Source organism: Sciurus vulgaris (genome assembly GCF_902686455.1).
Source record: "Sciurus vulgaris genome assembly, chromosome: 5".
NCBI classification, from domain to species: Eukaryota; Metazoa; Chordata; class Mammalia; order Rodentia; family Sciuridae; genus Sciurus; species Sciurus vulgaris.
Window position 1 is genome coordinate 62,654,629 of NC_136465.1, and position 13,430 is coordinate 62,668,058.

The following is a 13,430-nucleotide window of genomic DNA, read 5'->3' on the forward strand; positions in this document are numbered from 1 at the left end:
TTTTTTTTTGTATCATAATAGGTTGCCATACCCTCAGAACCAAGATCTGGGACCTCAAAGGAGCTGCCCATGATTTTCATTTAAAAAATAGAAAAGGGGGAATTTTGGGGAAGCCATCCATGACTAGCAGAATCAGGCCCCACTGAGCCATGCAACATGGAAGTCTGATTCCCAGGAACTGGCAGTCATGAAAGACTGTTTCAGACAGCCTGGGTAGGTGACTGTAGAGTGGCTCACCACCTGAGGAAATGCTAATTCTATTGGGATCACCCACTAAAGCAAGCGGCTTCCTTAACTCCACCCCATCCTGGTCCTCATAGAAGCTCCTCCTGGCCCCCTGTACAACTAAAAATAAAGGGAAGGTGGGCTCCTCCTTGTTGTCAGATCTTGGCATAGCTCAATCTGTCTCACCCCCTTTGATTTAAAAAGGTAATCATCTCCTGTGTTTATTTTATTAAATAAGTTTCGTGGTGGTTAATCTATAGCCAGCAACTTCCTCCGACAGAAACCCTTTCCCTCACCATGCTGGATGTGGCAGAATCTAATCTAATATAGGAGATTAGAACTGGAATTACAGATTATTTTTAATAGTAACAATGGTACTCTACTTATCAAAACGTTTCAGATATAGCTAAAGCCATATTCAGAGAAAAATTCAAAACTGTAAATATATACATTAATAAACAAGAAAAATTGAAAGTTGATTAAGCATCTATCTTAAGAAATTTTAAAAAAAGAAAGTGGGATAAATAAAAATATCATACTAAAATCAGAAATCAAAAACCATAAAGGAAAGTATTGACAGGTTTAACTACAAAACTTATTTTTAAACTCTAGAACAAAATATGACCTAAATAAAACACGAAAGACAAACTGGGGGGAAACATGCAACATAAGGCAGAAATATAATTATACTCTTAGCACACACAAATAACTTTCAAGATTGTAAACATGAACAAACACTTCAACAGAAAAAACAATGGGGAATAAACAAAATTCACAGGAACAGAAACCAAGAAGCTATTATAAAGATGAAAAGATTCTTAACTTCGATAAAAAAGAAATGCAATAAAAAAATTAAAAGAACATATTTTTTAACCTGAGAGACTAAGAAAGATTTAAAGGGCAGATTTCTCCCAGAGCTGGCACGGGAGCAGGCAAATTGGCATTCTCATCTGCTGTTGATAGAAGTGTAAACTGGTGCAAATTTTATTTTGGAGAATTGTTTTTTGGCAATATGTTTTAAAATTTAAAACTTGCATACTGATTTGTTGAAAATGATGCCCAAGGAAATGTGTTTATCCCTCATACCTGCCAAAATCTCACTGAAGCAATAGAAAATACATATAAGGAAGTTCTTTGCCTCATGGGGAAACTGTAAATAAGAAACCTGTAGCCCAAACTACAGGCCTGTGGCACCACTGAGCAAGCACTTCCCCAGTGGATTCTAGGGGAATCCAAGTTCACAGCTGGAGTTGAAACAAATCATGAAATAAGATAATTAACTATATTGTTTGTATACAGAATACCTGGTTGAGACATTAGAACTCAAGTTAGGTATGATGGATTTCTAAATAAACTGGAAGACCAATATGGAAGGCACTATAGAGTTCAAGAGGGAAGAGAAACAAAGCCCAATGCAGCTGTGCAACTCCACAACAAACACAAAGTTAAAAAGGAAGTGAACCAATATACTACCCAGGATGAAATATACTACCCACTCTGTGTCCACATCAAGACTGTCTTGCTGGAGCAAATGAAGGGCCTGAGCTTGACTGGCCTTTTCCCACTAGGAAAGGAATCCCGTCTGTTCGTACATCCCTGCCCACTCTCCAATAGATCCCTGTCTTACCTCCTGGTCATCAGAAAAGTTATTGTGGAGGAGACCTTTGGAACTATGGAGGGACCCTACCCTGCCTATGATCTGCACAATCTAGTCTGTCATTGAAATGTATGCATGATCAATTATGAGTCCCAAGATGCTCAGAACAAGAGCTTGAAATGAGCTCTAAGAGAAACAAACAACTCCCTCTAGAAGAAAGAGATGTTTCAGGAAAAGAGACCTTCTAAAAATGTCTAATTATTGTCCTTAGAAAGATTGGAAAATGCAAAGAATCTGAAAAAATACAAACTACTACCAAAGAGTCAGTTAAAAAAAGAAATTGTTTTGGAAATTAAAAAATGTTTATTATGAGTCGCTCTTTGGTGAGGCTGAGAGGGGTAGACGGATCCGCTCTCCTCCTTGCGGTCTGCTTCATTTTTTCAGATCTGTTGTTTGGCTTTCGGTACTCCAGGGGTTGGAAAAACTACACTAGGCAAAGAACTTGCATCAAGATCAGGACTGAAATACATTAATGTGGGTGATTTAGCTCAAGAAGTTTGATCATCGGATATCATGGAGTCTGGCAAGATGGCTTCTCCCAAGAGCATGCCGAAAGATGCACAGATGATGGCACAAATCCTGAAGGATATGGGGATTACAAAATATGAGCCAAGAGTTATAAATCAGATGTTGGAATTTGCCTTCCGCTATGTGACCACAATTCTAGATGATGCTAAAATTTATTCCAGCCATGCTAAGAAAGCTACTGTTGATGCAGATGATGTGCGATTGGCAATCCAATGTCGAGCTGACCAGTCTTTTACCTCTCCTCCCCCAAGAGATTTTTTTATTAGATATTGCAAGGCAAAGAAATCATACCCCTTTGTCATTGATCAAACCATATTCAGGTCCTAGATTGCCTCCTGATAGATATTGCTTAACAGCTCCAAACTATAGGCTCAAGTCTTTACAGAAAAAAGCATCTACTTCTGCAGGAAGAATAACAGTTCCACGGTTAAGTGTTGGTTCAGTTACTAGCAGACCAAGTACTCCCACACTAGGCACCCCAACCCCACAAACCATGTCTGTTTCAACTAAAGTAGGGACTCCAATGTCTCTAACAGGGCAAAGGTTTACAGTACAGATGCCTGCTTCACAGTCCCCTGCTGTAAAAGCCTCAATTCCTGCAACATCAGCAGTTCAGAATGTTCTGATTAATCCATCATTGATTGGGTCCAAAAACATTCTTATTACCACTAATATGGTATCATCACAAAATACTGCCAATAAATCATCAATTGCATTGAAAAGAAAACGTGAAGATGATGATGATGACAATGATGATGATGATGACTATGATAATTTGTAATCTGGCTTTGATGCATGTAACCTGTATACTTGGTCTTGAATCCATTGTACTGAAATTAAAGAAGCATGCTGATGTTTACAAGTTCTGTGTTAGAAAATTTAAGTAGTATTTAATGAGTAAATAGTTACTATTCTTCTCAATTGAAATGTTGAATTTTCTTTAATAGGACCAGTAATGGTTTTTCATCAGCCTTTATATGTAAAAAATAAAGTTGTTCATTGAAAAAAAAATGTTTATTATGTAAGACTTATCTGAGAATTAAAAGCATGACTTGACATTAGCAAATCTCTTCATGGCATACATGATTAATAGATTAAAAGAAATGTGCTTATTTCAATAGAAAATGTTTAGATAAAATTCAGAAGTCATTTCTCGTTAAAAATTGAACTAAATACAAAGAGATAAGGTAAAACTAAGCATTGACATGAGAAAATGTCTAACATACAGTGTTAAATATAGTTATGAATGAGAATATAAAGTATGATCCTGAAATCAGAGTTTCTCAACCTCAGCACCATTAGCATTCTAGTTCAATGTGGGGGTTGTCCTATGGCTTGCAGGATGTTTAGCAACATCCTGGCCCTAATATATTAGGTGCCATTAGTAGTGCACTCCCAGTAGCACTTCTCCCATCCAAGGCTTTAACAACCAAAACTGTCTCCAGGTATTTCCACATGTCCATAAGAGGCAAAATTGCAGTGGGTTGAAAATCACTAATATAGATGCAGAGGTTAGTTTGGATCTATCTGCATAATATACCACAATAATCACTATAGTGTGATATTACAGAGTTTGACCCCATATTTTATTTGAAAAAAATAATATATACTGTGCCCCTGCTCAAAATAAAACTGTTACCTTCCTGGCCCTGCCTGCCTTGGTGCCCTAGCAGCAGGGATGCTTGGTCTCATACACACCTACCAATATAAACACTGACTTGGCAAGTGACTCTGAAGAATCAGGGCTTGTTAATATTTTGTAGGTGATAACAGAAGGAGAAAGATGCTATCAGGAGACAATTCAGATAAGGGAAAAACTATTTTGATTGCTCCTGACTTATTAATAAGTATTTTGATTTCTTATTTAATTACAGTATTTATCTCCCAAAAGTTGGTTTAAGAGGACAATTTATAGTAACCCTGTCATTTCAAGCTGTGGGGGAATAAAGACCATGTGCCACTGGGTGGGGTGGCACACATCTATAATCCCAAAAGCCTGGGAGGCTGAAACAGGAGGATCACAAGTTCAAGACTGACCTCAACAACTTAGCGAAGCCCTAAGCAACTTAGTGAGTTCCTGCCTCAAAATGAAAAGTAAAAAGGGCTTGGAGATGTGATTCAGTGGTAAATTGCCTGTAACAAAAAAAAAAAAAAAAAAAAAGGAAAAAGAAAAAAAGAAAGAAAAACCAACCAAAACACCCACACTCCATAGTGAACTGTACCATTACATGTAATTCAATACTATTTTGTGCCATATAAGAGCATGCAGTAGTTGCTTTTTGAATACATACTGTCATATCACAGGTTCTTGATTTTTATGTACAAGTAGCATTTGTGGTTATAATCTATGATCCGATCACTACTTGTGAAAATTATATTCTCAGTTGAAAATCTCTGCTTTTATTTTGATGAAATAAATTCACACTTTGGTTTTCAAGGTGATTTTTGTCAGCCAGATAACCTTGAAAATCAGGAAAATAATCATCTCCTTGTAACAGGATAAGATTTATTTAAATTGTACTTGGGGGAGGGGATTCTGGTTGGTAAGCACACAGTAGGAAAGCAAATGTGAAATGTAGCCCAGATTTTGGACTTTATAATGTTGATTTTGAGAAATAAAAATATCAATAATAGATTTGGTTGTCTTTAGCTTAAAAAAAATATATATATATACCTATATTCATACCCACACATAAACAATATCACTAGTATTTAGATGGATTTTTAACAATTGATATACAATTCACATCGCTGTCATTTTAAACAAGTTTACTAGGCGATCCAAGATGGCGAACTAGAGGGTGACTGCATCTCCAGTCGCTCCAGGACCCAGAATTCAAGAAAGGGAGGCATTGAGAGGCTCGGACTAAAATAGAGCCACGGGGTGAGTCTCCCCCACCAGGTGAAGCTCGACCTGGACGGCAGGCCCGGATAGGGGCGATTTATCCAAGCAGGGCAGGGCAGCTAGGGTCTTCTCCAGGTAGCCCTGCTCACTCCAGCGGTGGGCTCCTATCACAGGGCCAGCTTCCTGGAGCAGGCCCCCCAGTGAGAGCCTTTCCGCACAGAGCCAGCTCCAAGCCCTGGAACCAGTAGCGGGGTGGGGGCAGCTTTCTTCCGAAGCACTGCATTATCAAGTTCCTCCAAGACTTCAGGCTACTGAAGGCTGAGAAGTGATACACTGGAAATCTACAGGGACAATATAAGCCAATAGAGGAAATCTGCAATATCTCAGAGTCCCACTGACATCTGACCAATATGAGAAAACAAGGGAAGAAAATGTCCCAAACAAACCTAGATACTATATCAATAAAACCCAATGACAGCACAGTAGAAGAAATGTCAGAAAGGGAGTTCAGAATGTACATAATTAAAACAATCAGGGAAGCAAACGAGGAGATGAAAGAGCAAATGCAGGCATTGAAGGAGGAGATGAAAGAGCAAATGCAGGCATTAAATGATCGCACCAATCAACAGTTAAAAGAGCAAATACGGGAAGCAAGAGATCATTTCAATAAAGAGTTAGAGATACTTAAAAAAAAACAAACAGAAATCCTTGAAATGAAGGAAACAATAAATCAAGTTAAAAACTCCATAGAAAGCATAACCAATAGGATAGAACACCTGGAAGATAGAACCTCAGATATTGAAGACAAAATATTTAATCTTGAAAACAAAGTTGACCAAACAGAGAAGATGATAAGAAATCATGAACAGACTCTACAAGAATTATGGGACATCATGAAAAGGCCAAATTTAAGAATTATTGGGATTGAGGAAGGCACAGAGAAACAAACCAAAGGAATGAACAATCTATTCAATGAAATAATATCAGAAAATTTCCCAAATCTGAAGAATGAAATGGAAAACCAAGTACAAGAGGCTTATAGGACTCCAAATACACAAAATTACAACAGACCCACACCAAGGCACATTATTATGAAAATACCTAACATACAAAATAAAGACAGAATTTTAAAGGCCGCGAGAGAAAAGAATCAAATTACATTCAGGGGGAAACCAATAAGAATATCAGCAGATTTTTCAAACCACACCCTAAAAGCTAGAAGGACCTGGAACAACATTTACCAAACCCTGAAAGAAAATGGATGCCAACCAAGAATCTTATACCCAGCAAAACTTACTTTCAGATTTGACGATGAAATAAGATCCTTCCATGATAAACAAAAGCTAAAGGAATTTACAAAAAGAAAGCCAGCATTGCAGAACATTCTCAGCAAAATATTCCATGAGGAACAGATGAAAAACAATGATGCAAATCGGCAACTAAAGGAACTAGCCTAAAGGAATAGCCAAATAAAGGAGAAACCAAATCATGTCAAAAAACAAAAATAAGTAAAATGACCGGGAATACAAATCATATCACAATAATAACCCTGAATGTTAATGGCCTGAACTCATCAATCAAAAGACATAGAATGGCAAATTGGAATAAAAAGAAAAATCCAACAATTTGCTGCCTGCAAGCGACTCATCTCATAGAAGAAAGAGATACCCATAGACTAAAGGTGAAAGGATGGGAAAAAACATACCATGCACACGGACACAGCAAAAAAGCTGGAGTATCCATCCTCATTTCAGATAATGTGGACTTCAAGCTAAAACTAGTCAGAAGGGATAAAGAAGGACATCACATACTGCTTAAGGGAAGCATAAATCAGTAAGACATAACAATCATAAATATCTATGCCCCGAACATTGGCTCATCCATGTACGTCAAACAAATCCTTCTCAATTCTAGAAATCAAATAGACCACAACACAATAATACTAGGTGATTTTAACACACCTCTCTCACCACTGGATAGATCTTCCAAACAAAAATTGAATAAAGAAACCATAGATCTCAATAACACAATCAACGATTTAGACTTAACCGACTTATATAGAATATACCATCCAACAAAGAACGAATACACTTTCTTCTCAGCAGCACATGGATCCTTCTCTAAAATAGACCATGTCTTATGCCACAAAGCTACTGTTAGCAAATACAAGAAGATAGAGATACTAGCTTGTACTCTATCAGATCATAATGGATTGAAATTAGAAATAAATGACAGAATAAAAAATAGAAACTTCTCCAATACCTGGAGATTAAATAATACACTATTATATGATGAATGGATAACAGAAGACATCAGGAGGGAAATTTAAAAATTCTTAGAAGTAAACGAGAACAAAGACACATCATATCAAAATCTCTGAGGCACTATGAAAGCAGTACTTAGAGGAAGATTTATTTCATGGGGCGCATTCAACAAAAGAAGTAGAAATCAACAAATAAACGACTTAACACTACAGCTCAAAGCCCTAGAAAAAGAAGAGCAGACCAACACCAAAAGTAGAAGAAGACAGGAAATAGTTAAAATCAGAGCTGAAATCAACGAAATTGAAACAAAAGAAACAATACAAAAAATTAACAAAATAAATAGTTGGTTCTTTGAAAAATAAACAAAATTGATAAACCCTTAGCCACACTAACAAAGAGAAAGAGGGAGAAAACTCAAATTACTAAAATTCGGAATGAACAAGGAAATATCACAACAGACACGAGTGAAATACAAAGAATAATTAGAAGCTATTTTGAAAATCTATACTCCAACAAAACAGAAAACCTTGAAGACATCAACAAGTTTCTAGAGACATATGAATTACCTAAACTGAACCAGGAGAACATACACAACTTAAATAAATCAATTCAAGCAACGAAATAGAAGAGGTCATCAAAAGCCTACCAACAAAGAAATGTCCGGGACCAGATGGGTTCTCAGCCGAGTACTACAAAACCTTTAAAGAGGAGCTCATTCCAATACTCAAAGTATTCCATGAAATAGAAGAGGAGGGAACCCTCTCAAACTCATTCTATGAAGCCAATATCACCCTGATACCTAAACCAGACAGAGACACATCAAGGAAAGAAAATTTCAGACCAATATCCTTAATGAACATCAACGCAAAAATTCTCAACAAAATTTTAGCAAATCGCATACAAAAACATATTAAAACGATAGTGCACCACGATCAAGTGAGTTTTATCCCAGGGATGCAAGGTTGGTTCAACCTCCAGAAATCAATAAATGTCATTCACCATATCAACAGAATTAAAGTTAAGAATCACATGATTATTTCAATAGATGCAGAGAAAGCATTTCATAAAATACAGCATCCCTTCATGCTCAAAACACTAGAAAAAATTGGGGTAGTGGGAACATTCCTTAACATTGTAAAGGCCATCTACGCTAAGCCCATGGCCAATATCATTCTAAATGGTGAAAAACTGAAAGCATTCCCCCTAAAAACTGGAACAAGGCAGGGATGCCCTCCTTCACCACTTCTATTCAACATCGTCCTTGAGACTCTAGCCAGAGAAATTAGACAAACCAAAGAAATTAAAGGGATACGTATTGGAAAAGAAGAACTCAAACTATCCCTATTCGCTGATGACATGATTATATATTTAGAGGAACCTGGAAATTCCATCAGAAAACTTTTAGAACTCATAAGTGAATTCAGTAAAGTAGAAGTTACAAGATCAATGCTCATAAATCCAATGCATTTTTATACATAAGTGATGAATCTTCAGAAAGAGAAATTAGGAAAACTACCCCATTCACAATAGCATTGAAAAAAATAAAATACTTGGGAATCAATCTCACAAAAGAGGTGAAAGACCTCTACAATGAGAACTGCAGAACACTAAAGAAAGAAATTAAAGAAAACCTTAGAAGATGGAAAGATCTCCCATGTTCTTGGATAGGCAGAATTAATATTGTCAAAATGGCCATACTACCTAAAGTGCTATACAGATTCAATGCAATTCCAATTAAAATCCCAATGATGCACCTTACAGAAATAGAGCAAGCAATTATGAAATTCATTTGGAAGAATAAAAAACCCAGAATAGCTAAAGCAATCCTCAGTAGAAAGAGCGAAGCAGGGGATATCGCAATACCAGATCTTCAACTCTATTACAAAGCAATAGTAACAAAAACGGCATGGTATTGGTACCAAAATAGACAGGTAGATCAATGGTACAGAATAGAGAACATGTACACAGACCCAAATAAATACAATTTTCTCATACTAGACAAAGGTTCCAAAAATATGCAATGGAGAAAAGATAGCCTCTTCAACAAATGGTGCTGGGAAAACTGGAAAACCATATGCAACAGAATGAAATTAAACCCCTATCGGCGCAGTGGGCAAGGCGCGGGAGGAGGCGGAGGTGGCGGAGAAGCGAGAGGCGGCAGCGGCGGAGGTGGCGGCGTTGGGGGCGGTGGGAGGGGGGAGCCGGAGAGTGAGTGGCTGAATGAGTTTCCCCCTATGAGGCGGTGAGAGGCCCGGGGCCTACCTCAGAGGAGCGGGGTCGAGGCGCCGGCTAGCAGCGGGCCCCCTCTGGTCCCCGGGCCTGGCGGCGCAGCCGCGGCTCGGCTCGGTAGTGAGCAGACGGGGAAGCGGGTGTCCGGCCCCCGCCATGGAGGGCATGGACGTGGATCTGGACCTGGAGCTGATGCAGAAGTTCAGCTGTTTGGGCACCACCGACAAGGACGTGCTCATCTCCGAGTTCCAGTGGCTGCTCGGCTTCCAGCTCAACCCGGCCGGCTGCGCCTTCTTCCTGGACATGACCATCTGGAACTTACAAGCGGCAATCGGCGCCTATTACGACTTTGAGAGCCCAAACATCAGTGTGCCCTCCATGTCCTTTGTTGAAGATGTTACCATAGGAGAAGGGGAGTCAATACCTCCTGATACTCAGTTTATAAAAACATGGCGGATCCAGAATTCTGGGGCAGAGGCCTGGCCTCCAGGGGTTTGTCTTAAGTATGTCGGGGGAGACCAGTTTGGACTTGTGAACATGGTGATGGTGCGATCATTAGAGCCACAAGAGATTGCGGATGTCAGCGTCCAGATGTGCAGCCCCAGCAGAGCAGGAATGTATCAGGGACAGTGGCAGATGTGCACTGCTACAGGACTCTACTATAGCGATGTCATCTGGGTGATTCTCAGTGTGGAGGTGGGTGGACTGTTAGGAGTAACGCAGCAGCTGTCATCTTTTGAAACGGAGTTCAACACGCAGCCTCATCGCAAGGTAGAAGGAAACTTCAACCCGTTTGCCTCCCCAAAAGAGCCGACAATCAGATGAAAACAACTTAAAAGACCCTGGGGGTTCCGGGTTCGACTAGATCAGCAAAAACACATGGGCTCCTGCTCCTGACCAAACCGAGCAAGATCAGAATAGACTCTCACAGAACTCTGTAAATCTGTCCCCCAGCAGTCACGCAAACAACTTATCAGCAGTGACTTACAGTAAGGGGCTCCACGGGCCTTACCCCTTCGGCCAGTCTTAAACGGGTGTGAGCAAGAAGAAAAATTAACAAAAGACAGAAGGCCCGACTTTGGGGGGAGGGCAAGGGGTTCCTCTGGATTGCAGACCACATCGCTGGGACCTCCGGCTCTGACCCCCCTCCTGGAAGAAGAGGAAGAAGCAGAACAGACTAGTTTTGAGTAAACTCAGTATGCATGTGTGAATGCTGAATCCCAGGAATGGTGTTGAGGCTACCAAGAAGAAACCCGTGCAGCCACCTTGGGTTTTGTTAATTAGGTGTCAGTCTACCAAGTCTTTAGGTCACTCGGGAAGGGGAGACATTTTTCAATGGGGGAAAATAAGCCATCTTTTTAAACAAAAATTATTTTGCCTACAGAGAGGTTGTAGCTTGGAGCACATGTCAATTTGTCCCCTTTCTTCCCCTCTTTTTTTTTTTTTTTATTAAAAAAAAAAAACCTATCTCTCACCCTGCACAAAACTCAACTCAAAATGGATCAAGGACCTTGGAATCAGACCAGAGACCCTGCATCTTATAGAAGAAAAAGTAGGTCCAAATCTTCACCTTGTTGGCTTAGGAGCAGACTTCCTTAACAGGACTCCCATAGCACAAGAAATAAAAGCAAGAATCAACAACTGGGATAGATTCAAACTAAAAAGCTTTCTCTCAGCAAAGGAAACTATCAGTAATGTGAAGAGAGAGCCTACAGAGTGGGAGAATATCTTTGCCACTCATACTTCAAATAGAGTGCTAATTTCCAGAATATATAAAGAACTCAAAAAACTACATCAAGAATACAAATAATCCAATCAACAAATGGGCTAAGGAAATGAACAGACATTTCACAGAAGAAGATGTACAAGCAATCAACAAATATATGAAAAAATGTTCCACATCTCTAGTAATAAGAGAAATGCAAATCAAAACTACCCTAAGATTTCATCTCACCCCAATTAGAATGGCGATTATCAAGAACACAAGCAACAATAGGTGTTGGTGAGGATGTGGGGAAAAAGGTAGACTCATACATTGCTGGTGGGGTTGCAAATTAGCAGCAGTATGGAGATTCCTCAGAAAGCTTGGAATGGAACCACCATTTGACCCAGCTATCCCACTCCTTGGCCTATACCCGAAGGACTTAAAATCAGCATACTACAGAGATACAGCCACATCAATGTTCATAGCTGCTCAATTCACTATAGCCAGATTGTGGAACCAACCCAGATGCCCTTCAGTTGATGAATGGATAAAGAAACTGTGACATATATATACAATGGAATACTACTCCGCCATGAAGAATGAAAAAATTATGGCATTTGCAGGCAAATGGATGATATTGGAGAATGTCATGCTAAGTGAGATCAGCCAATCTCAAAAAACTAAAGGACAAATGATCTCACTGATAAGCGGTTGAGGACATATAATGGGGGGTGAGAGGGGTTAGCGTTAGGGTTAGGGTTAGGTTTAGGGTTAGGGATAAGGAGAGTGGTAAGAATGGAGGAAGGAAGGACTGTATAGAGGGAAAAGAGGGTGGGAGGGGTGGGGGGAAGGGAAAAAATAACAGAATGAATCAAACAACATTACCCTATATAAATTTATGATTACACAAATGGTATGCCTTGACTCCATGTACAAATAGAGAAACAACATGTATCCCATTTTTTTACAATAAAAAAAATCTTTAAGAGCTGTCAGAAAGCTGTGTCAGAACTGTCTCTTCTGTGCTACATATTTCTCAGTAATACTCCTTTCCATGTATCAATACTGAGCTTATTTACATAGTTCAAAATTTCTAATACAGTCTCAGTACCTAAATATTCATATATTTTTAAACAAGATATGTTTATTGGATCATTTTTTACTTTGCAAGCACTCTGGAATAATAAAAACAAGAATATCTCATAAATAAAGCATGCTGTACACTTAACTCAGAGGTTAGTTTGGGCCTGTCCACCCCCTCCATTATTCTTTTTATTTCAAAATGTCCCAATATCATGTAATTAAAAACTTTAAGTACCTGCAATGTATGGTTCACATGAAGACATCATTTGAGTACTTTCAAATGATATACAACTTTTTATGTAAAACAGATATTTTGTGAACAGTTACCTTAGAGTGTAATTATATTCAAATAACCTGACATGTCATGCCTTAGGAATTACAAAACCAGGGTTTTGACAAATGGCAATTCATAAGTTACATGTGAAAATAGTAAATATGTGAACTGTTGTTCTGTTTAAGTCTAAGTGTTCTTTTAAGAATGCTGAAAAACTCAGGTAATGACTTTGTTTAATTAATATAACTAGTCCACAGTATAGCACCTGAATCATAAAGTTCAAATTAAAGGAGAAGTGTTACTGCACAGTGTTCCAGAGGTATCTATATGTCTCTCCAGCACATCAACTCTGAGTTCTTAGGACTTCAGCAATTCTGCATTGCAGCTATTATAACAGTTTCCCATGGATGTTCAAAAATGTTCTCGAAGGTCCAGAGCTTCACCGTGCCAGTCGCCTGAGCCATGTCTGGCAATGCTGGTGATAAATGAGTCACCTACCTACACTGCTCCACCCCACCCAGAACCAGCCAGCTGCACAGGATGCAGGAGCCATCAGTCCTCAAGAGAGTATGTCCCAATAGGCAGCCCCTAAAGGGTTACATATTCCTAAATGTTTTCTA

General features: G+C 39.0%; 2 protein-coding genes across 2 annotated transcripts; both read left to right on the top strand.

Moving 5' to 3' along the window:
- The first annotated feature begins 2,389 nt into the window (after nucleotides 1-2,389).
- LOC306661306 (transcription initiation factor TFIID subunit 9-like) lies at nucleotides 2,390-3,396 on the top strand. The gene is given in 2 exon segments (XM_079140188.1): nucleotides 2,390-2,665; nucleotides 2,667-3,396. Coding segments are annotated over 2 exon segments (795 nt in total). The 5' UTR covers nucleotides 2,390-2,395; the 3' UTR covers nucleotides 3,192-3,396.
- A 6,335-nt stretch (nucleotides 3,397-9,731) lies between these two features.
- On the top strand, nucleotides 9,732-11,193 carry LOC306662057 (protein ILRUN-like). Its single transcript, XM_079141539.1, has 2 exons — nucleotides 9,732-10,519; nucleotides 10,743-11,193. The coding sequence occupies exons 1-2, from the start codon at nucleotides 9,905-9,907 to the stop codon at nucleotides 10,776-10,778; spliced, it is 651 nt and encodes a 216-aa protein (XP_078997665.1). The 5' UTR covers nucleotides 9,732-9,904; the 3' UTR covers nucleotides 10,779-11,193.
- The last annotated feature ends 2,237 nt before the right edge of the window (nucleotides 11,194-13,430 follow it).